General features: G+C 38.6%; 1 protein-coding gene across 7 annotated transcripts in view; it reads left to right on the top strand.

The window, feature by feature from the left end:
• Positions 1-24,474, top strand: part of inpp4ab (inositol polyphosphate-4-phosphatase type I Ab) — a 45,887-nt gene that overhangs the window by 11,963 nt on the left and 9,450 nt on the right. For 2 of the 7 annotated variants that reach the window (XM_028572024.1, XM_028572029.1), the window contains exons 3-25: positions 7,606-7,850; positions 8,588-8,632; positions 8,878-8,996; positions 9,850-9,966; positions 10,220-10,299; positions 10,853-10,964; positions 11,912-12,002; positions 13,630-13,777; positions 14,058-14,188; positions 14,718-14,822; positions 14,924-15,032; positions 15,408-15,425; positions 16,186-16,369; positions 16,772-16,987; positions 17,764-17,905; positions 18,265-18,420; positions 19,109-19,141; positions 20,102-20,274; positions 22,068-22,191; positions 22,348-22,415; positions 23,231-23,430; positions 23,580-23,677; positions 24,307-24,419. In XM_028572024.1, the coding sequence (XP_028427825.1) occupies positions 7,745-7,850; positions 8,588-8,632; positions 8,878-8,996; positions 9,850-9,966; positions 10,220-10,299; positions 10,853-10,964; positions 11,912-12,002; positions 13,630-13,777; positions 14,058-14,188; positions 14,718-14,822; positions 14,924-15,032; positions 15,408-15,425; positions 16,186-16,369; positions 16,772-16,987; positions 17,764-17,905; positions 18,265-18,420; positions 19,109-19,141; positions 20,102-20,274; positions 22,068-22,191; positions 22,348-22,415; positions 23,231-23,430; positions 23,580-23,677; positions 24,307-24,419 (2,688 nt within the window). In that variant the 5' untranslated portion in view covers positions 7,606-7,744. Of the gene's footprint in view, positions 1-4,315; positions 4,359-7,605; positions 7,851-8,587; positions 8,633-8,877; positions 8,997-9,849; positions 9,967-10,219; positions 10,300-10,852; positions 10,965-11,911; positions 12,003-13,629; positions 13,778-14,057; positions 14,189-14,717; positions 14,823-14,923; positions 15,033-15,407; positions 15,426-16,182; positions 16,370-16,771; positions 16,988-17,763; positions 17,906-18,264; positions 18,421-19,108; positions 19,142-20,101; positions 20,275-22,067; positions 22,192-22,347; positions 22,416-23,230; positions 23,431-23,579; positions 23,678-24,306; positions 24,420-24,474 lie in introns of those variants that run through there. The other 5 variants (XM_028572023.1, XM_028572022.1, XM_028572026.1 and 2 more) reach the window with 5 other exon arrangements.

The raw sequence follows: 24,474 nt of genomic DNA, 5'->3' as shown, positions 1-24,474 counted from the left end.
GAAACTAAGACCAAAGCTTCAAACACAACCACGTACATACACATAAGGACACAAGTGGTGAAGATATAATGAGTTTAAAAACTTAATACAGGTTGTGACTTCCCACTATCTCCTTCACGAATCAGAGGGAGATGTGACAGCAGGTTGCCCATCATGTTAAGACCTTCGTTGCAAATGCTGAGCACAACCTACAGTACATGAAATTCATACAGGTTACATTTAACGGCCTTGCAGGATCTTGTCAGTGCTGCACTTCTTAAAGCTTTTTAAATATCTGATTTCATACATGCTGCAGATCTGCCAAAACAAATCTTGTTTAAAAATCTCTGGAATGATGAATTGAGTCGTGCTGCCATTCCAACACGTCCTCAAACATAAACAAGTAATTTGTCACAGCCCTCCAAAACAGAGATTAAAAGTTTATTCTTGACCTTTGAAAAGCAATTTTCCATTCAATAGCTGTTCTGGAGCTTTCACTAGCATCGTACGATCTACGTCATTGAATTCTAGCTGATCAAATTTTCATTTGTCTGAGTACTTTATGCACCTCTTGTCCACGTTGGCTTGGATGTTGAGATTGATTTGATTTGTAACATTTGGTAGGAGACACCTCCAGTATCAAGGTCAGAAGCTTTGTACAATCCCAAACTCCTCTCTGAGTGATTTTACAATGCCACTCCCAGGGCTCGACATTAAGGCTTGTCCGCTTGTCCGGGACAAGTGGATTTTTTGCAGGACAAGTGGAAGAGAAATTTACTTGCCCCACTGGACAAGTTAAAACTCAAACAAAACAAAAGGCCACTCATTTCGTCAATGTTACAGAATTGAAACAAATACATATTTTACCCCACAATCCCGGGCAGCGGGTCGGCGGGCCGCTAACGTTAGACCCAGCCCGCTGTTCAGCGCATTCTCCGAAAGCGAAGCAGCATGAAAGCTTAAGGTGGAGTTAGCTTGCTAACTCCACCTTAACGTTACCTCCTCGCCACATCGTTCACAGAAAACAAGCTGAAAACAGAAGTCACTCGTGGCGATAGCAATGTGCTTTGTGTGGATGAAGCATTATATACGTTATTATGTGCCACTCATTCCGTTTATGTTACAGATTTTACTTTACCGATTTGAAACAAATACATTAACTAACGTTAGACCCAGCAGCAGCGGGAGAGCGGACCGCTGACGTTAGACCCAGCCCACTGTTCAGCTCCTTCTCTGTAAGCGATACAGCATGAAAGCACCGCGGAACCAGCAAGCCAGGCAGCCGGTGTTAGTTAGCTACCGTTAGCATGCTAACTACGCTTTAACGTTACCCCGTCCCCACATCGTTCACAGAAAACGAGCCGAATAAAGCTGTCACTCGTGGCGATAGAAGTGTGCTTTGTGCGGATGAAGCATGAAGTTAATTTGACTCTTGACGGCTGGCTCTCTGCCTCGTAACGTTACTAGCTGCTCCGCTACTCGTTTGAAGCGGATTAAATATCAGGTAATAATCAACTGTAAAGTAGCTACACCTTTTTAAAGGATCCCTTGGTAAGTGAAATTGTAGAAAGAAAAAAAAAAACACGCTGACACCAACATTTAGTGGCAAAATCCATTGTTATGTCTACAAAATTATTTTAGATATAGTATAAGTTCAAGTCACCACTAACTCTAGTCAAAATATTGAATTAGTATCTCAATATATTGACTCAGTATCTCAGAATATAAACAAAGAATATCAAAGTAATGAGAAACTATAAAATATTGACTTAATCTCAATATATTGGCTTAGTATCGTAATATTGACTTAGTAACTCAACATATTGGTTCAGTATCTCAATATATTGACTTAGTAACTCAGAATATCTCAATATATTGACATAGTAACTTAGAATATTGACTAGGAATCTGAAAGTAATGAGAAACTTGAAAATATTCACTTAGAATCTCAATATATTAACTTCTGCACACCGGCGTGCAAAGTATAACTTTGTATTATGAGTCTGGAGATCCTTTTTTCTTGTTGAAGGGGAAATCTATTCTTGGGACACATTTGTTTCTACTGTTTAAACTGAATTGTATTAATGTTGATAGTGTTTGGATGCTTTCAATGGTTTCTTCAAATTCTGCATTAGCAAAACACAAAAAAAAATTATAAAATGATGAATCTTTACCCGGACAAGTGACTTTTGTTAATGGACAAGTGAAACGTAGATGTACTTGTCCGAAGGACAAGTGCCTCAAAAAGTTAATGTCAAGCCCTGCACTCCTACTTCCATTACATTACATGTTGGATGGGCATGGATCAAGTCACCTACAAAGCTATAGAAATCAAAAACCTGTTAAAGGAAGTTAACAGGTCACACTTGACGTGTCAAGACTTGATGTGTGCTGCCAGATTAAATGAAAAGCCACCTGTTTGATCTCTCCAACAAGCAAATGACTTTTGCCTTGTTGTTCCCTAAATGTTATATATGTAAAATATGAAGAATTGAGCAAAACGCAACTACTATATTTGATGCTACTATCCATATTATGGTAGTCATTCAGGCCCTGTGGTTACAGCAAGATAAAACAGATCGTAGGCTGAATCCTTTATACTTTAGAAAGTGTTTTTTGTTGTGGCATTTTACAGTACAACTTGTCAGATGTACTTAAAATCTCTCCATAATTGCTATTGTTAATGGATTTTGCGTGCGTGCTTGTCCCAATTCATGTGACTCAGAATACACATATTCACTGACATGCCAGGCTAAATTTGGAGCTCCCTCATATGACAACTTTTCCCCCTCAGTGAGGTTTCTGTTCCGCCATAGATTTGGAGAGGAGTTTGACTTCCTTGCTGCTTGGGATTTTGTTGGCATCGCTGGACTGTTTTTGGCAAGATAGTAAATTCCCCGGCACTGCCTAATTACTTAATAGATTTGAAGTGTTAAATCCGTCATCTGTTGCAGGACATAAACAAAGGGGTTTCACTGAATGTGGTGGGATGCATGGTGAAGAAAAGCAATGGTTTTATTGTGATTACTGACGGTTAGCAAGAAACATAGATGGGTTATATGTGGGTTTACAGATTTGAGCTTAATAGAGTATAATACGTAATGCACAAATAAGATGTAATTCCTCCTTTATTGTATCAAAACAAATTGGGGACAATGTGTTTGACACACAAAACTCAGACCAATAACTTAAAATATAGTCAGGAAGTTTATGTCTGTAAAATGATATGTAGAAACTGACTTTGATAAGAAAATTTGGAAGTAAGCGCTCCTCTTAAGCTCCTCTCAAACCATTGAGTTTTCTTGGCTTTGGGAGTGGAAAATGTGGCTCTAGTTGGCTGAGAGAATGGAAATTTCCTTTTAGGTTTGGGAACAAAGACCAGAGGTGCATTGAGTGGTCATTTTCTTGAGTACTTTCAGGTAGAAACATTACTAGCAGAAACATGGCGGCAAATATTCTATTTACACTGTGTTGAGATGTGTTGGTTGACAACTAAAATGTGTGTCTGCACATTGCAAAGAAAAGTTAAGTATTTGTAATACTTCTAGAAAATGCAATGGCATTCAGAATAAAAGCGGGGAAATAATAACATAATGCAGCATTTCATTGGCATACCAGCTAAAGTTTTGGAAATATAATGCTATGCCGCACATTAAACTTATTTTTAGGTCTCTGTGGGTTTAGATTTTGATTGACATCTCCCATACTCAACATGAATAACTACTACATAACTAGGCCTAACTATAATAAACAACTGTTGGGCCTCTTTCCAACCACAGAACCCTTTTACTCTGAAGGTCAGAGGTTTATATTATCTGAATCCATGTGGATTGTTTGTTTTTTTAAATCTGTGTACTCCATGCTTTCCATTTTTATGCTACTATAGGGCACTTTAAAGGGAGAACAACCTGTGACATTTAGTTAAAAGACTTAGCAGCTGTCTGTGCGTGCGTGCGTGCGTGCGTGCGTGTGTGATCATGTGTTTAATAAATCTGTGGTGGGACAGTGGAGCCACACTGACTCTTTTGGTCTGCTGACACTCCAGGAACAGACACAATAGTAGCTTGTATTCATGCACAAGTATTAATAACGTATATCGCTGTCCCATGTTTACTCTAAATCACTTCCCGGTGAACATGCTCGGGCTCAACAGAGATGCTTGGTACAGGTTCCAGCCTTTTACCTCCAACAGAGCTGGATACAGCTATATATATATATATATATATATATATATATAAGAACACACTGTTTCTTTTATCTGGTCAAATGTAGACAATGTGTCTTCACCGATAGATATTTCACTGTAACTTGTCTTTTCAATGTAACGTAGTTGGGCTTGAGAGCTGGAAGGGATCAGAATCACACAAGGCAGGTTCAAGGTAAGGTTAAACTGATGTACTGTAAACATCCCTTCCATCCCTTTTATCTTTAGCTGACCCTCTTACCTATTTCTTTTCCTCATTCTCTCAAACCCTAAACCCTTTAAATGCCCTACCATCCTCAGTGACCTTTGATATATATATATATATATATATATATATATATATATATATTTTTTTTTTATACACAACTCTTTTCTATTTACTTGCTAGTGTCTCTGCTCATCAGCACAGCACTCAGACAGCTCAGCTTAAAGGCCCTTAAGGCTGATGACTGTGTTTTTGTGGTGCCTCCAACCTCATTGTCAAAGCTCATGTTGTTTCATGAATATTATATTATTATTATTATTATTATTATTATTATTATTATTATATATAAGAACTGCACAAACAAGTCCCTCCAGAGATAATTGCAGCTTTGTCGCCTGCTCTTGAAATTTGAGCTATTTAGCTGTCTTGCTCATCTTGTCTTGCAGTCTTTCCGATTCTGTTAACTGCATAGTAACATTTCACTTGTTTCCATACCTCTACTGTTGGTGTGTCTTTTGTGTGACTTCAACACTTGCAGCAAAAGAGACTCAAGCTGAATCTTCCCCCAATTGTTTGATGCAGTTGTGATAGGAATGAGACATTTGGGTGTAGCAGAAAGTTGAGTTTTTTCCGAGGTTTAAGCTTAAGTCAAAGTGGAAATTCAAAACAGCGAAGGGACTGCGTTGGTGTAAGGCATGAAATAGGATCCAGTAAGTCCAGTTGGAGTAACAGATTCATGTGTTTTACGGGCTTAGCATACAGCTAAACCCTGCACAATGGTTTGTAATACAAACTCTTACAACTCTGGAAAGTTATCATGGCGGCAACTAATTTATCACAAGGATTGTGAGCTTATTCGGTTGGCCAAGATTTAAAGCTGACTTACATATTTAGAGGTTCATGTTCTTCATCAAGGACTCAAGTCTGTTCATGGCCACATTTTAAGATGTCCTCGCTTCTTCTGGGAAAGTTCTCATGGTAGAAACACTTATATTTAGTCTGTGATATCCTTGTCTTCCTCTGTCTACCAAAACTACGTGACCTTATCTAGAAAAAGAGAAAATGTAAAATCATAATCAAGAAAATGTAAATTGGGTTGAGTCTCCTCCATCCAGAGAGGGTTTCAGGTAGTGCTCCAGATGTTTGCAGCGACAGATGTAGGGCACATGTATCTGAGCTGACCGAAGTGGGCCATATCAGGCACTGGCAAGAAAGGAAGTAGGCCATCAATTATTAACCCAGAACCACAATTAAAATGAGAAACCTCTGTGGGCCTTTTCGTAAAAGATGCATCATTGAAAGTCCAGTTTTTAACAGAGTTCAATCGCAGAAAAAAACAATTTCAGTGGTCAGGTTTAGAGGAATCTGAAAGTAAGTTGCTGTTCAACACAAAAGACAAATACACCCTTCTATTCATTTGCGAACAACACTGAATTTATGCTACATTTTTCCACAACAGCTCTGACATGAGGTTGTGTACACAACTTTGACCTAAAAAAAACTAAATCATTGAAACACATTTTTCTACAATAAATAGAGCACACATCTTCCAAAATAGACTGCGATGTACATGTGTATGTCTAACTAGACCACAGCAAGATACTGTCCCTTGCGTTTGCTGCAAATAGGCTAATTGGTCTTTAACAAAATGGAACAGAGGGAACGAAACCAGGTGAGAAAGCATGAGTGGGACAGTTGTTCGTCCACAGGCTAAAGCCTCCAGGGAAACAGATGGGGGGTAGGGGGAAGTGAAAATTGGGAGGATATAGAGCAAAAAAAAACTATAGGTTTGGGAAGCGCCACGCTGTTTTTAGGTGGAAAACTCGCAAAGCTAGGAAGGGAGGAGGACGTAGAAGATAGATATCGTGGTTGTATGAGGGTTTAACAAACGTTACCCTGATGATTGAGCTATTCAATTTGTTACAGTTCTGAAGGTGGAACAAGACTTCCTCTTCAAACTGACCACAAGTTCTACTCTCCTTTTTCTCTCTTGGTCTTTTCTCTTTCTATTCATCCCTATTAGGGATATCTGTTTGTTCTAGCAACAAAAGAAATATAGGTTTAAATGTAAAATCTGTGAAAGTAGTTGGAAGGGGTTATATGAACATATGCTGCTTACTGTTTAGGTGGTAAATGAGATGTAAGATTGGATTACTTGACTTTGTATGTGACTGTTGATACTTGTTTCTGTCTTTTGACAGCTTTGTATCTGGTCTTACTTTCTGTACCTTGTTCCTTATTTCTGTTCTCCTCATGCTTTCCCCTTCACATGGCACATTAGCATCATCGACCACATGAATTCAATGGAATTTGTGCATGTGGTTGATGCCACACTGTCTTATGTTTTTTTGGTCCTTTTTAGGCAGTGAGATTTCCTCTTTTTTCATAGCACCTGATGAACATTGTCCATTTTGTGTGAATGTTCATAAACAAGGCTTTTCACTTCTTCAAATTTTTTTTTTCAATTCTTCATCTGAATACCTAATTAAAAATAGCATAAATTTCATATTAAACTATTGTATTTTTTCCCTTTGGCTAAGATGTTTTAGATGCCTCTCAGGCTTTTTTTGTGTCCTTGTGCAAATCATTTTTTTCTCATTTCTTTATTTTTCTTTTGTTTTATGATTCTAAGGTGCAAATATAAAATCAGACTAAGCAAAGATGAAACATGTGAACTAGTGCCAGTATGACACTGGAGGGTTTTTGACACCACTATTGATGCTTGAGGGGAAAAAAATCAATAATACATTTTTATGTCTGAATAAAGATATTTCACAGTTGAACATTACAATTGATACAATAAACAATTATAATGTAAACTTATAAGAAAAGTTTGTACATTAACCATAGAAATATATTAAACTTAAATCAAGAAAGATTAAAATCACCATCTACCGACATAAATGCCAATACATATCTGGATTATCTGATTTGATAATATTGTTTCCCTGCGGATGTATTGATCGGACTATTGTTCATTTCAACACAATTTCTTAGGACACCTCTTTCTCGTTTGTCTGCTTATGGTTTTACAGAAAGTCCTGAAAACGTTTGATACCTCGTCACCAAAACCTTGTAGGGGATTAAGCAAACGTTGGCCTGATGAAACCATCTAAAAACCAGTTTGATTAATTAAAAATGCGTCATCCTTACTCTTCAGAACATGTTATCTTAATCTGACCCCCCCTTCCCTTCTCTCCCGTCTCTTTCCATTTAGAGAACACAAGGACAAACTGCTTTCTGGAGCAGCCGTGGATCTACGCAGAAAGAGGGGCACCTCACATGGGAGTGTGTGACTGTGTGTGTGAAGGTGTGTGTTCAGGCCTCCAGCCGTCGCCCGCTGTTCCCGGACAGGCATGGCGGGGGTCAGAGAGCGCGTCTCTCGATCACAGAGGCCGTGGTCGGTGTACCGGGCCAACACATTCGAGCTGTCCAACGAGATGATCGGCTTGGCTCTCGCAGGTGAGCGACAATTGATCCTTTACACAGGTTTACTAAAAAGTGAAACCGAACCGAGTTTTGCAGAAACGTTTTTATTCGTCTAAAAGTACTTCATTGATCATCTTTTTTTGTTTGTCTAGTGCCTAATGTCTTTGTTTTTATTTTAGTTTGGGATCATTTCTAACTTGTATTTTTGAATGTGTAAAAACCAAAAATGTAATAATTGCATAAAAGACGCACAATTTCAAATAAATTCAATAATTTAACACATGATAGCGATGGCCAGTATAAACACAGCCTGTCATTAATGTCAGCCACTTGCAGCACCACTTAAACTAAAATTACACACTGACACAAAACCTCTGCTGGTAGAGTATTACAGTTGCGTGGGAGCCAATAGCCTCTTTAACCATAGTTCTCCTGAAGTACATCATGAAGAGACCTGAGGGCTACTCATCATCTTTCAACATATTGCAGTTAAGATTACAGTTGGTTTAAGAGTCTGTAATGCTAATACAGTACCTCAGAGGAAAACTCACTTTGAAAAATTTAAGTTTCTTTAATGCAGAACATTGTATTAAATATAATTTCAAAGTCACTTTAAGCACCAACAATTCTGATTTAAAAACTGCCTCATGCAATTTTGTTAGCCCAAAAACAGCGACTGGTATCAGAGACTCTGTGTGCAGGGCATTTTGGCATTTTGTTTTCTACTAATGTACTAACTAATGTTTTTGTGACTTGTTGTTGGTTTCCAGGAAACAGTCAGGACCCAGATGAGCCTGTGCTTGAGTTCAGCGTGGGTGAGTAACCTTTGCATTCAAAACAGTTAAGGCTTTTACCTGATGAGAGCAACTTGGAATCATCAATAATTTGCCGCCCATTCACATGTATCAGTTCCTCGTTTGTATGACAAGAATTTGTATGTTTGTTGTCTATTTTATAATAATGTCTTGTGTAACATTGAAAACAATACACATGTAATCTTCCAAAAGCATTAGATGGGTTGTTTTCATACCTCTCGGCTCATGCAGTGTTTCTCATCCAGCCTGCACAGACCTGCAGACTCCTGCTTTGGATCGGAAACCCAACAGCTTTGTAGCCGTGAGCTGCACGACACCCCCGCAGGCCTTCTGGACCAAACACGCCCAGACCGAAGTCATAGAGGTCAGACTCCTCAGCCCCCAAAATGTGAAATATTTCCTGGGGAAATTTGTGTTATTTTGAGAGAAATTTGATCCAACTGCCTCCACCTCCACCTCCCTCATCTACGCTGTTAGACCAGGAGGTGGAGGATGAGAGAGATATTAATGAATTGAACCCTTTTGGAAAGGGTTTGGCCAACTGATGTCACAACACATACCTCCATCCGCCTGGCATCGCTCTCCTAGCTCCTAAGGTCCAAAACCATAAAAGAGGTCAAGGGCAGTTTGGGGTTAGCTGCTCAATTCAAATCCCAAAAAGAAAAAAAAATTGCAGGGAGAGCAGAGACTACACTGGGACAAAGGATTATGTCTATTTTACTGTGTCTTTAGGTTTTATTGTTATGCATTATATTAACTTTCCTTTCAAAAAGCATCATAATAAATATCACAATCTTGCGATGACAATAATTTTACAATAACAAAAATTAAAGTAATATAATTTTGAAAACGTATATGGTGCTTTTAACATGAAATTCTAGATAGGGCTGCAACTCAGGATTATTTTCATTATTGATTAATTAGCCAATGATTTTCTCAATTAACTGACTAATTCTTTGTTCTATAAAATGTCAGAAAAAAAGTGAATAATTTGTTTACAATTCCCTAAAGCTTAATGTATTGTTGCACAATGCTTGTTTAGTCCGACCAACAGAACAAAGCCAAAATAACTGCAAAACATCCTTCAAAAAGTAAAAAGAAAGACATATTAAAACATCCAATGAAAATGTTCTTTTGATTTGGGAACGACATTTCAATGAATCTGTCCATGTCCTGAAGTAATGCTGATGTCCCGGTGTCCCTGGCTGTGTCCACAGGGCACCAGTAACCCCATCTTCCTCAGCAGCATCGCCTTCTTCCAGGAGTCCAACATCAACCAGCAGACGCAGGTCAAGCTGGCCGTCTACGACGTCAAGGACCGCTCACAGGGAACGGTAGGATGCAGAGACATTGGTAGCAGCTCCTCATTCAGATGGCTTTTCCATATAATGTTTTATAATTACGTTCTGAGTGAAGGTGCTTCAGTTTGGGGTTTTGCTACATAAAACAGATTCCAGTTTCTGTAACACAGTTTCTTACTCTGTAAGACAAACATTGTCTGTTCTCTGGAGTTCTCACCGGTTAAGAAGAGATAAGGAAATAGCTGAATATGAACACATCAATAATATTGTCTTTCTGTCTCTTTAGATGTATATGTTGGGCTCAGCACTTTTTCCTGTTAAGGAGTTGTTGCAAGAGAGGAGCCACAGATTACGACTCGAACTGAGGTAACACTCACACACTCTTCTAGCCTCTTCCTGCTGTATTTACATGTATTATGCATGTGATGTAATTTGTCTTTTAGCTGTTAGGAAAGGTTGGAAATATTGATTATGTTCCTTTGTCAGTTTTTCCTTGACACTTTTGCATCTTGAAAGGTAAAAGATGGTTTAAATTTGTGATGCACAAAATAAAGTCCATTAAACTGTCAACCACAGGTGCTACAGAGCTAAAGAATGTTCAACATACATATACAGGAATACAGAAAATATATTTAAATATACAGGAAGTGGTTAATATGACAATCTGTCTGCTTTCCTTCCTTTTCTTTAAATATATTTCCGGTGAAGGGAAACAGCTTGGGTTGAAACACCTATGTAATGTAAGATTTCTGGCAAATTTAAGTTTTTGGTACTTTTTCTGAAATTTCTTTTCGCTGTTTATTTTTGGCATTTTATAGACTAAACAATGCAAATGCTAAACACATGCATTTAAAAAAAAAAGAATTTTTAGTTTTAGTCCTAATGTAAAAATCAAGTAAATGTGTTTTTGAATGGACAGATCAGCGGAGAACGAGCGGGTGGGGAACATCAGCATAGCTGCGTGGCAGATGGAGGAGCGAGCCGATCAGAGGATGTCGGTCAGCCGCCTGCCAGACAGCATCAATGGGCGGGTAAGAGGCACGGCCCCCTGGGAGCTTTTGGTTTGAAATGTCATTTCTGTATTTAGTCAAACTCGCTGCATGCCGAGGATTTGGTGTATCCATACTTTCCATATTGATAATAAAAGAATCAAGTACTGTAGGTGGTTATTAGGGCTGCACAATGTATCGTTTTTTTATAGTCAACTGGCGCAATAAACACATCGCGAAAGACACTTTTAGTGGTGCCTTTTATATTCAATGTTCAATTTGTTCAATAGAAGAATGTTGGAAATTATTTTCTTTCATTTGTTTTAAATTCAACAAGCAGTTTGTTGTAGAAAGTATTTTAGCAGAATAATGAAAGCAGCAGAACTGAGCCCTCTTTAATATTTGATTATTTATCGCAAGTAATATTGTTGTCGCAATATTCAACAACATCATTGCATATCGCATATTTCCCTCATATCGCGCAGCCCTAGTCGTTATAGTGTCAACTCAAAGGAAAAGTCTTTTATGATTAGTGGTTTAGGGCTTCATTTCAAATGATTTATATCTGATTTCAAGCACAAATGTTTACTTCATTTCTAACAGATTTGGATTCATTAATGACCACTGTATATGCATTGCTTTAATGGGACAGTGTAAACAGATGATAAGTTATTTTTTAGATTACTGGCCATCATCTCTTAACTGAGGTGTACAGTAAATTGTGTCTCTGAGGCTTCCTGTTTGTCTGTGTCTGTGTACTGCTTAATAATTCAATCAAATGTCACTGAACCTACTTTATGTCATAACAATCATATACAGCCTCACATGTAGTACAATGACTTCTCTTAGTGGATTTGGTTTGTGTAGGAGCGCTGTAAGTGTGGTTAGAGTGTGGTGTCGGTGAGCGTAGGCCTGAAAGAGAAGCGTGCTAAGGCAAATGGAGGTGGTTGTTGACTCGCCGTAACACCAGTACATGTGTTGTCCTGCAGACGATGCTGCCTGTGGACCAGAGCCTCACCGAGTCGATGGGAGTCCGAATCAAGTACGCCTCGCTATGCAAAGACACCCTCCTGCGCTCAGGTACTTTTTCAGATACATCCCACCTTCCCGCACAGGGTTTCCCCCAGTGAATTGAAAGCCCGGTGGCCCACCACCTTTCATAAACTACAGTTACAGAGGGGCTGCTCGGTTAGAAACTTAAGCCTAGTCATATTTTCAAATCTCCAGTTAGCTTTTAGCACTGACTTAGTGTAAAGCCCTATGGAGTTTGTCTTATAGCTTTTCTAAATTCTTAATTTCGCGATTCCTGATCACTGAAACTATTGGGCTCTACATTAATGCTGCTGTCAGTCTGTGACTGGCCCCAGCCGGGCCCTCGTCGAAAAAGACACTTCCCACCGGGCCTAACAACTTTTCTGGAGGAAACCCTGCTGTATGTGTGTTCTTTGTGACTATTTAAATATGGACTTAGTTATTGGCCCTTAAAAATGACCAAGTAGATAGAATTTGGTGAATTGAGTTAGGTGAGGTGGCTGTAAAACTTTTGGACTTCTGGAACACCCTTGTTCTGCAAAAAAGACTTGTTTCCACAGCAATCAAGTGCTATTTCCTCTGGAAATTCAGCTTGGAAAATAAACGTTAATGGAGCTTGCCTTTTTATTGTTTCCCCTGCTGGTTTATTCCATATTACTTAAAATAATGTTTAGGTCTGAAGACTTTCATAAGGTATATGAATAAGCATCACAGCAATTCCAGTTATATACAGTACGTACAGAAAATTGGGTCAAATGGTAGCTGAAACACACTAAGGAAATAAGATAATTCCAAATAAAAAGTATTTGGAAAAACACACATAAGATGTTTGTTTCAATAAGATCTACACAATAATCCAAAAATGTATCCAACATTTAAAGAATTAGGATAAGACTACATAAAGTTGAAGAGGACCTAAAATCGTCCTCATTAATGAAGGCGTTCATTTTTAGGATTCAGGTAACAACACACGCTTTGCCCAGGAAATGAGGGACTAAAAATAGATTTGGATAATATTACAGGTATGCCAAAGTATGATTAAAAAGAAAAAGTTTTTTCTTTTCTTCCCATTCTCTTCCCGCCTGCATGGCTCCACGTTTACCAAGCCATCAGACCATGAATATTATTACCCAGCAGAAATAGATTGATTGTCACCAGTGAGTGGGGCGGATCTGTTTACCTCAGGGATAGATTGCTGATCCAAAAATAACAGAAATGTGAAAAGTTTGAGAGGGTATAATAACATTTGTATGGTATATCTATTATTTTAGTTTATTTTTTACCTCATTTTGTTCTATTTGTTTTACTACTTACCTACACACTTGTCCTTTGTGATTTTGTTGGGTTTTCATCTTGATTTATTGTTGTTGGTTTCTCTTCCTTGTTATTTTTGTGTAATAATTGTATCACTATTTATAGTAAAGTCTGGTTAAATAGCTATAACCAGCTATACTGGTTACCTAAGGTATCAGTTCAGTTTTAACTGGTTACGTTTACTGCATTTCATATTCCTAAAGCTAAACAAAAAAGCTTTATTGTGAACAGCTCAATCAGTTGAACAAAAAGTGTAATTTTAAACTAAAGTTAATACAAACCTATATCAGCAGAACTAGAAAAAAGATCAGATAAACTAACCCAATCTAATCCAGGCTAATGAAATGTCCTGTGTCTTCAGTGTTTGGAGGCACCATGTCTAGAATGTACCGCTTCCCCACCACTGATGGGAACCACCTACGGGTGCTGGAGCAAATGGCTGAGAGCGTCCTCTCATTAAACATCCCCAGACAGTTTGTCAAACTGCTGCTGGAGGAGGACACAGTCAGGTACAAACCAACACATGTGTACATGTCTAACATTTAACTTAAGGATTGTGTTGCAATGTTGTTACACAAGATTAAAAAAAGCAGCAAAAATCCTCAGAATTGAGAAGCTCAAAACAGAGAATATTAGACAAGTTTGCTTGAAAAATGAAAACCATAATATCAAATGCATGTTCAGACAAGTGTACCAATGTTGCAATAACACAATGTGAGTTGTATGCACACATTTACTCTCCTCTGTACTCTTACTCTCCTCCGCCATCTTTCCTTAACAACTCTCCAGGGTGTGTGAGCTGGAGGAGCTGGGAGAGTTGTCCCCTTGCTGGGAGAATCTGCGGCGACAGATTGTCTCTCAGTACCAGACCATAATACTTGCATACCAGGAAACACTGTCTGACCTCAATGACTACAGAGGTTAGAGGTTTCTCAGTGGCCTCTTTTTGTCTCATAAAACAGTAAAACCATTATATGATCAATATGATAATTTATTGTCTTTCAATGGAATCTTATCAAGATGAAATCGTATATCGTGATCTACAATTATGTTGTCTAAATTGATAATAACAAGCACATACTAACTCAATTTTCTCATTTCAACATTTTGAAGGAATATCATTTAAAGAATTGCAGATTTGTTTTAACGTCACACTATTTTTGTGCATGTATACATAGTCCGTATATAGCTGGAAAAAAATATTACCACATTATTGATGATTATCTGAAATGTCATTGTAAAAAATATTTTGTGAAAGCACCAGTTGTCAACCCTACAATATCGTCGCAATATCGACATCGATGTGGTCAAGAATATCGTGATATCTGATTTTCTCTATATGGCCCAGTCCTACCATTATATAAGTTTTAAAACAAAGTTTCCTCTTCTGTTTGTCACATGCAGTTATTTTCCCTCCTCTTTGTTCTAACCCTACCCTGTCCTCGGCAGGTCCATCGTTTAAAGCCAGTAACCTGAAGGCAGAGAGGAAGCTCGAGTTCATGCCAACCAACCTACACGTTCAGAGGATGAGGGTGCACGATGAGCTGGGCTTCGGTGAGACATAAGGACTGCCATAAGAACATGGACAAACCGATACTTAACACACATAGACACTCGTCTTTTTCTATTCACACAAATGATTTCCTCCTCTCCAGAGCACACGTATGATGTGATAACAATCGGAGCTCCGGCCGCCCACTGCCAAGGTTTTAAAAACAGCGGTTTGAGGAAACTCATCCAGAAATTTGAGGAGGCAAAGAAACAGTAAGTTTAGAGGGGACATCCTTGGAAAACTGACCAAAACTGACCATTGAATAGAAAAAAAATTGCATTTGCATGTTTCTCCTCCCCCACCCCCCTCCCCCCCCAAAAAAAGAAAATCGCAGTGATATCTGCTCCTTTTGTTGCTTTATTCATTACTTTACTTATTTTGTTTCAAATTGGGGAAACCTTTGATCCATATGAAATTATTTTGCGTGAAAGATGTATCTAATTTATTGTATTTTATTCATTCATATATTTGGCTGCCCTGTAGTCATTTTTACAACAAAGAAATGCATTGTTTCTTCAACTATTGCATTATTTCTTCCGTTCTATGGCTTCCTCTTAATTTTGTTTTTGTTACTTTTTATTGATCAGCATATATGAGGAGGAATGGTGAGTTGTTGCACTGCTTTGCTTGTTTTCATTTCTTTGTGACCTGTTTGCCTCCCACTGCCTTGTACCACCACCAAAAACTACTTTCACTCTTCTCTGAGTTGTAAAAAAACGTTTAATGATTTCCGAGCATTGTGGATGAACTGGTGAGTAGGTTAAGGATTAATGAATGTGATCTGCAAACACTTGAAACATTGTTACACATCGCTTCGCTTATGTTAACGGCAACAAATAATGAAACATGATGCATTTGGTATTAACAGTGGTGTGTAACTAAAATTTACTGTATGTTGAACACACGAGCACACGTATGTGTTAAACTTAGATATTTTATAACACTGTACACAAGTTTGTTGAAATACCGCTCATTTTGTAAATTTAGTCATGGATGTCTAGTAAAAACACATATTTATAAAACACTTGGAAGACATGTAAATCACACATTAAAGCACCGATAAGAACGTCTAGATCCATATGAATTTCTAAAGTGAACGGTATCTCCCCCAGTCCTATTTATTGAAGTCAGTTTATGTTGTCTTGTGTTTACCTGTAGCATTTTTATAGCTACTGATTAGGACTGTTAAGAACAGGCATGTGCATGCAAATGCTATGTTATTAACAAAATGTTATATGTATGAGTTAAAAAAAGCAATTCTTCCTTCAATGTAGGCTCTAAGACTCAACAGCCAACTTGTTTACATTTTGAGGGTATAGAGTGTCATCAGCATACGCTCATAAAGACTTTTGCTTTCTGTAGCAGCGCCCTCTCCAGCTCGCAGTCCATCGTCTACATACCCCAGGACATCGTCCGCGCCAAAGAGATCATCGCCCACATCAACACGCTGAAGACTCAGGTCAGCTACTACGCAGAGAGGCTTTCCCGAGCTGCCAAGGATCGATCTGCCAGTGGACTGGAGAGGACACTTGCTATTCTGGCTGATAAGGTATTTTAATTTAACACCATATATCATTCATAAGCACTTAAAGCTTTAGTGCATAACTATTTTATACCAATGAACGTCTGTTACATTAAAGCCATTGCCAAATGAGATGATACAAAGCTAATTAAGCCACACAGCTCCACACAACTCTCTGTGTTTCTCAGTATGGCTGTGTTCAGAAGATTGTCTCTCCCGTGTCCTCCTTGGCTACTAGCAACTGTGTGGAGGAGGGGTGGGGGTGGTGCGTGATTATGGAAGGCTTTTATCATGTGGAAACAGCGACAGTTTTGTTGTCATTACTTAGAATTCCTCATGGGGGAGAAAGAAACTACGCACTTAGCTTTAAGCTTTTATGTTGTTTTCCACTGATGAAACGTAACCGATACCTTGTCCTCTCCCTCTCAGACTCGTCAGTTGGTGACGGTATGCGACTGTAAGCTGCTGGCTACAGCTATTCAGGCCCTAAACGCAGCACGGCCTGAGTACATCGCCTCCAAAGCGTCGCCCTCCGCTGAGTCGGAACAAGTAGTCCTGCGTAACGACCAGGACACACTGCTTGCCAAGTGGAGTGGTAGCAACAGCCGATCCTCGCTGCACGTAGACTGGCATGAAGAGGAGTGGGTGAGTTCATTAGTTAGTTAGGAATCACCAAAACTAACACAGATTTTGTCGTATCTGATGTCATTTACTAAAGCTGTGTCGCATTTGGGCATGAACGCCTTAGTTTTTATATTAAGACTCTTAGCTGCACTACAATTCTGAAAATGTTGGGAAGAGGATTTAAATAATTTTACAGATTCCCCACTAAAAGGTTTATTATAAACAAATTGATCTCACTATTTATAATATTGGGAATATATTGGCTATTAGCAGAATGTAGTCTATTTAACAGCTTGTTACACTTTTAGTCATCCCGTCATTTAGTGAGTCACTTGATTTGTCCATGCAGAATATGATGCACACATTTCTTTTTGTTTTCATCAAGTATTCATGCATCAGGTTAAAAAAAACTGATGTTGTTCTAAATGAATATGCTAAACTATTAATCTAACCAAATTCTATACTTTTTTTCCTGTTTTTTTATATACTAATTAAACATTGTAAACATGGCTGTAACTATTACAGAATTAGTCCAACCCATCAATGTTTTGCCTCTGTATCCCCAGGCAGCCAGACACAGTAGTTATGTAATGGAGTCAGAGCTCTACATTTGCTTGCATTACATAAAATCTTTGTTAAGGAAAATTGTGGTGTGCTCCCTGATTTGCATACGGATGTGATTCATCACATCTTCTCTCCCCTCTAGCTCAATTATTTTACCGACTGTAATTTCTCGATTAGTCCTTTAGCCTTTCTTACATAGCTCTGAAATATGCCTTGTGTCCATCCCTTCTCAGGAGAAGGTTTGGGTGAATGTGGATAAATCTCTGGAGTGCATCATCCAGCGTGTTGACAAGCTGCTTCAGAAGGAGAGGAGGCCCAGCGTCAGCAGTCAGGACAGTACACAGACTGACCTGCAGGGCGGCGCCAGTAAGAAAGGTAACACACACAAAATAGACTTATTTTTTGACTTTCTGGTTTCTTATCTATTTTTTTATCAAACTTTTTTTTAATGCATGTTTAGGTATGGATTTCATTTGACAGTCTTTTCTGAAGTTTGTATGTAGACCAAGATTTTCTGTGAAGTCACTAAAGTAGTTATTATTTGTTTTTCTTTTTGCTTGCTTTTATTTGTTTCAGTTATTTAGTTGACACCCCCCCCACAAATTAACTACATTACAATACATGCAACTTTTAAAATCAGTAACTAATCAAAAAGAAATTGCAATAAATAAACAAATACAGTTGATTGACATTAACGAGTGTAAATTAACACCGCTGTGTATGGCTGTGAAAAGACGAGGAAAAGGAAGGAAAAAGACGAGCTTTCTGGATCAACCCAGGAAGTATACCATCATTACCTTCTTCATCATCATCATCATCACCTCCACGATCATCATCACCACCACCATCCTCTTCCTCTCTGCCTGCCCTCTACACTGCACAAGAATTCTGTAGGTTGATTTCCTTCCCTATGTTTGTTTTGCTTTTGCTGTCAACCCTTCTGTTTTTAGGTCACTTTTCTTTAGTTTAGGATATTCGAGTTACGGCTTCTGACAATATTCTTTACTTCAAAGAAAGCGGCTATTTTTTTAAATTACTTATCCTTACCTATTGTGAGAAAAACTGTCTAGTGTGGAATATTTTGTTTGTGTGTGCAATCTTTGTTGTCTTTTTGCTCTGTCCACAATGTTGCAGCATTTCTGTAGTTATAAGCAGAAAATCAGAAACATCTTTGTTTGACTCTCCAGCCTAGCCGGTGTAAGTGGTGCTTCATGTCTGAGCATAGCAAGCCCCTCGGCCAGGGATTGTATTTGAGATTTTGTGCTTACTCTACATGTTTTACTGGACCAGGTTCACCGGTCTATCCAAACTTTTACTTCAAAATGTGCATACACCTGGTACTTTAGAAAGGTGGCGGTATGGTGAGGAATAAGATGAGAAAAATGTCCAACAGGCCACCACTACGCACCTTTTTTATTTCAATCAGTAGAGCAAAACAAGCTTTATAATCTAAGCCAAATTGTTTTTGGATAGATCGTTGACCCTGTTTTGTAGTGTTTTCTATGTGTGTCTCTGCTGCCCTGTGTGGCTTACAGCGCCCGCTAATCATGCATGTTGCACCTCCAACCCTTCTTCCAGATGGAAGCCCTAGTGCTGAGGAGACGTACCCAGGTAAGAGCTTCTGTCCCACCCATGCTTCTCTGCATCTTTCCCCAACTCTCCTGGATTCTGGTTCAACACTAAATATTTGATTATCATGTTAGATTTGGGCAGAGTATAAGCCAGGCAGTTTATTTCAACCTGCCCATTGAATTGATCTTTGTACATACAGGTATTTAAAATTCTTTGTTTGATTTTTGTATATGCCACCACTTTATTCTATGCAAAATTCTTTATCAAAGAGCAACTTAATACCCTGTTTTAGCTTTGAGATGTACGTATACAACAGTTCGATGAATTCTGGATGACGGCCAAAGACAATGTGTTATACCTTGAGTAAATGTGGCAGTGCATCATATGTAGGGTGTGTAGCGTACAAAACAACACCATTTTTGTGGTCAAGAGGAAAAAATGACATGATTTTCTGTGGGGAAAGGCAAAGAACTTGAGCTGCAATGAACACTATAGATTCCAGCCTGGGACTATATAGTATAATAAAGTGTCTGACATAATAAAGGTACTGCTTGCCTTTTTTGCTTTTGGTTCTGCTATGATTCAGAGAGACTAAGAGGTTTCATTTCTTCATTTTTTAAAACTGCTTGTTAGAAGTTGTAGCTTGTTGTATTCAGGGAAAATGTCCAGTTGAGAAATGTAGGGCATTTTCAGGATTAAATCCAGATTTTTTTTTTTTCCTGCAAGTACCTTGTAAAGAAATATACACAACTTCAAAATATACCAGAGCTTTACACAGTGGAGTATGGTGTGCTTTTTCTGTTGCTTCTCTGTTCTGTTTTCTGTCTCTGTCTGGACGACTCTTAAAGGAACTAGCATTATTCATACTAAATATCACTTTTAACTCGGCTAACACTAACGTTAGATTGCATCATGGGGATGAGTGTGTTGGTGTTTAGTCTAACCTCTGTAATGTATTTATCTGTCTACACTTTCTATGTATGCATGTGTGTTTCCCAGGCGAGTGGAGCGAAGCGTTGTACCCTCTCCTCACTACGCTCACCGAGTGCGTTGCCATGATGAGTGACAAGGCCAAGAAGTCCATGGTCTTCCTGCTGATGCAGGACAGCGCCCCGACCATAGCCATGGACCTGTCGCTGCAGTACCGCCGCGACGTGGTCTTCTGCCAGACGGTATGCAGAAACACACACCGTGACATGATATTTTCTCAGACATGCACAAACACTTACACATGCTCATCGTAGAATGACTCACAGCGAGGGAATCCATAAAGAGTTCATAAATCTGTATAGTGGAGGATGCAAAGGCCCAGGGCTTGGTGGATCTACAGTGTTTATGTGGCTTTTGAACACTTGTGTACAAAGAGAGAGCAAGGAAAGAAGCAATATAAGAAAGTGAGACAGAAAGAGAATGGATTTCTTCACCTGTAGACCCAAACACTCGTACTCTCCAGACGTTTCAGACGTGTGCCCAGAGGTAGTCGGGGTCGTGGATTTTTGTTTTACAACCTATTTTAACAGCCTTGTATTTCTGTAGTTGGCTCCGTTACAGCAATAGTTACATTTACTCAGCAGGTTCATTGTATTTTAGACTTGGGATCTCTGCAGCCCTAGTTGCACAACAGCAGTGGGTATAATGGTGGAGCCTCAGACCAGTTGAATCAAATAGAGGTGCTTTGGTATCTAATCCACATATTTACAAGTAGCAAAGTTTTAAAAAAATGATATGAAAAAACATTGGACTTAACCAACAACTACAAGTGAGATGGTGTTCAATCAAAGTCCAGCAAGTACAAAAATAATTAGAGCTAAAACAATTAGTCAGTTGACCGAAGATTAAACGAATAAATGTAATCAAGATAATTGCTAAAGTTATTTTTCAATACATTGCCAAAATATTCCCTATTTCCATTTTGTCAAATGTGAGGTTTTGTTGATTTTCTTTGTCTTGTGTGATATAAATGATTATGCCTGTGATGATAAATGATGATGATTGTTTTGGGAGTTTTGGATTGCTCGTCAGACAAAACAAGCAATTTAAAGACATCACCTTGGGCTTACTGTAAGTAAATTGTAGTGGGCATTTTTCATTATCATTAATCAACAAAATAATTAGAGATTAGCAGATTAATGAAAATAATTGTAAATTGTAGTCCCAATCAAAATGGCGTTACATTTTTCTAAGTTTTGAATTTCAGTTTATGGGAGTAAAATGACATATCAGCTACGTCTTCTTTAATTATTCATTAATAATGTCCAATACCACACTGAATGAGAAGCAGCTGAGCATTTTATTCCCCAATGCCGAATAAAGAAACAATACATTAACAGACAATTCTGATTGTCATTCCTGCCAGTTATATAAAACGGGATTTCCGTCACACATGGATGCACAGAAACCAACAACATGCATCCACTTACATAACCTCTCAGAAGCAGCCAGGCTTTACTGTGTCTAAATATAAAACCATATGTTGATTGGAATTACAGAAAATGAGCAAGGGCACGCCATCATATTGAATGAATTTGTCTTACTAATAGAAGCAGTTTAGATTACAAAATGACAAAGTTGATATATTTGACAGATCATTTACAGAACATCTTTGACATTAAAGGAGGGTAACATCATATTTCCAAATAGTCCAAATTTGTTTGACTTACATACTCCTAGAAAATCGTGAAATAATGATTATCTAAAAAGTAAATGATCTGCCAGTACAGTGAACGATAGAGACAGAGCGCATCCTCGTCAATTCTGTCTGTTAGCAAACAACAGAAAACTGTGGGGGGTGACCTAAATGCTTTCTGTCTCTATAAAAACAGTGATACTTTACAGTGCTTGATACAAGATTGACTTAATCATTGTGTCCCATTTATGGATGAATCAGCTGTAATAGATGCTGTAACACAAACAGGCTGCCCCTCCTTGTTGTTAATGTGTGTGTGTGTGTGTGTGTGTGTTGCAGCTCACTGCTCTCATCTGCGGCTTTATTATCAAACTGAGGAACTGTCTCCGTGACAACGGATTCCTCCGACAGCTCTACACTATCGGCCTGCTGGCTCAGTTTGAGTCTCTTCTCAGCACCTACGGTACACACACACATATATTTCTTTCGCTATTAAACCCACTATTAAAGCACAGATGAATCTGATTGTGTGTGTGTGTGTGTGTGTGTGTGTGTGTGTGTGTGTGTGTGTGTGTGTGTTTGTGTTTGTGTGTGTGTGTGTGTGTGTGTGTTCTCCCAGGAGAGGAGTTGGCCATGTTGGAGGACATGAGTGTCGGCATCATGGATCTTCGCAATGTCACGTTTAAGGTAGGAAGATGTTTCTTAATCCCCATGAGGACACTGCAGATATTTGAGTGAAAAGCTGCTTCTAATTATGGTTTTACTTCACTCTTCCTCTGTGATTTGTATTGCCGTTATTTAGTTTCTTGTCATTTTTGATTCTGCATTGTTTCATTCTGACATTTATGAACTTTGGTCCTTTTGTTACCTCTCTGTTTTACGTCTCTATTGAGACTGAAAATGCAGTATAACCCTAACCCAATGATTAATCAGTTAGAAAATTTGGTTTGCAATATTTTGATAATCGATTTAATTCTTCTTTTGTTAATTTTTCAAGTGACAAACATTCACTTGTTCCAGCTTATCAGCTGTGAATATCTGATGCTTTTCTTTGCCATGTATGATAGTAAACTAAATATCTTTTCATTTTGGACAGCCATTTGAAACCGCTGTATGTGTAGCAGAAATCTTAAAAACCATTCATTCAAAAAACAATCATTATTCAATTTAGGGCTGTGTGATATTAGGAAAATATGTTATAGCATTCTATGTACTCCGTTCTGCTGTTTTCAGTGTTCTGCTAAAATTCAACAAACTCCTTATTGAATTTAAAAGGAAAAGAAATCATTTCCAACATTCTTTTATTGAACAAATTGAACATTGTATTTGATATAAAAGGCACCGCTAAAAAAAGTGACCTCTGAGGGTCTTTCGCGATGTGTCTTAGCCTTTCGCTATGTGTTTATTGCGCCAGTTGATATTGCGATGACGATTAAAAACCGATATATTGTGTAGCCCTGATTACATTTCTATGCCTGCATGTTCATACACTTTACTTTAAGGTGACCCAGGCCACCGGCAGCTCGGCCCCCGACATGTTGCCGATCATCACCGGGAACCGGGACGGCTTCAACGTCCGCATCCCGCTGCCGGGAACCATGTTTGACGCGTTGCCTCGGGAGATCCAGAGCGGCATGCTGCTGAGGGTCCAGCCAGTGCACTTCAACGTCGGCATCAACGAGCAGCAGACGCTGGCTGAGAAGTGAGTGAGTAGGAGAAGAAAAGAAGACGGAGGTTTTGTGATGTCAATTACACAACCGTTTTAGCAAGATGTTGAGCACGACAGATGAAGTTAGGCTGCTCTACAATTTTATGTAAGGAAAAAAAAAAGTGTTTCTTTGTGTTGTTCAGGTTTGGAGACACATCCCTGCAGGAGACCATTAATTTGGAGAGTCTCTCGAGGCTGAATTCATACTACGAACAGTTCAAAGAAGTCCTGCCTGAAGACTGTAAGTACTAAAGTCTACTAGAGTTTAGCAATAACAACAACATGGCAGGGAACTACCGTTTCCTTCAGTTAGTGCTGTGGCAAAATGTTAGCTTTTCAGAATAAAACTTAAAGTGGGATATCCTCAGTGGTAGAAGTGCATTTATTTAAGTACTGTTTAAGGGTACTTGAGTAGTTCCATTTCATGCTATTTTTTACATCAGTCACGGGGCAATATTGCTTTTAATGCTTCAGTGTGTATATAACTTAAGTAGAAAAGGTGGGTACGAGCAGAAAAGGTTTTTTTAACTTCTTCCTACTTCTTTTTGAACATGGGAATCCTTATTTGAATCATTTACAATTATTTTGAAAGATATGTTTGCTGAGTATTTTGTTTTGTTGGTTTTTCTTGCTTGTACTGACATGTACGTGTTCTTATTCATCTTTTATTTTTAAGACGCTCAAAATAAACTTAATCAAACATATTTAAAAGCCAACAGCCATCTGAATTGGTACTTTTGTAAGTACGTTTTAGTGGTCTTAATTCCTGTCTTTCTTCCTCTGATTGTCAATGCTCTTTTGTTCTTCTCATCATCAAACTATGTTTCCTCTTTTTTTTTCCTCACCTACATTTCTCACCCCCTCCCCCAGGCCTCCCGAGGTCTCGTTCTCAGACTTGTCTCCCTGAGCTGCTGAGGTTTCTGGGGCAGAACGTCCACGCAAGGAAAAACAAGAACGTGGACATCCTCTGGCAGGCAGCCGAGGTGAAGTTTCTGCTTTGTTGTACATCCTGTACTAGAAACCATAGTATTATTTTTT

The sequence above is a fragment of the Perca flavescens genome, chromosome 24 (genome assembly GCF_004354835.1).
Source record: "Perca flavescens isolate YP-PL-M2 chromosome 24, PFLA_1.0, whole genome shotgun sequence".
NCBI lineage: Eukaryota > Metazoa > Chordata > Actinopteri > Perciformes > Percidae > Perca > Perca flavescens.
The sequence above is the reverse complement of the archived record's forward strand: the minus strand, read 5'-3'. Positions and strand labels throughout refer to the sequence as shown.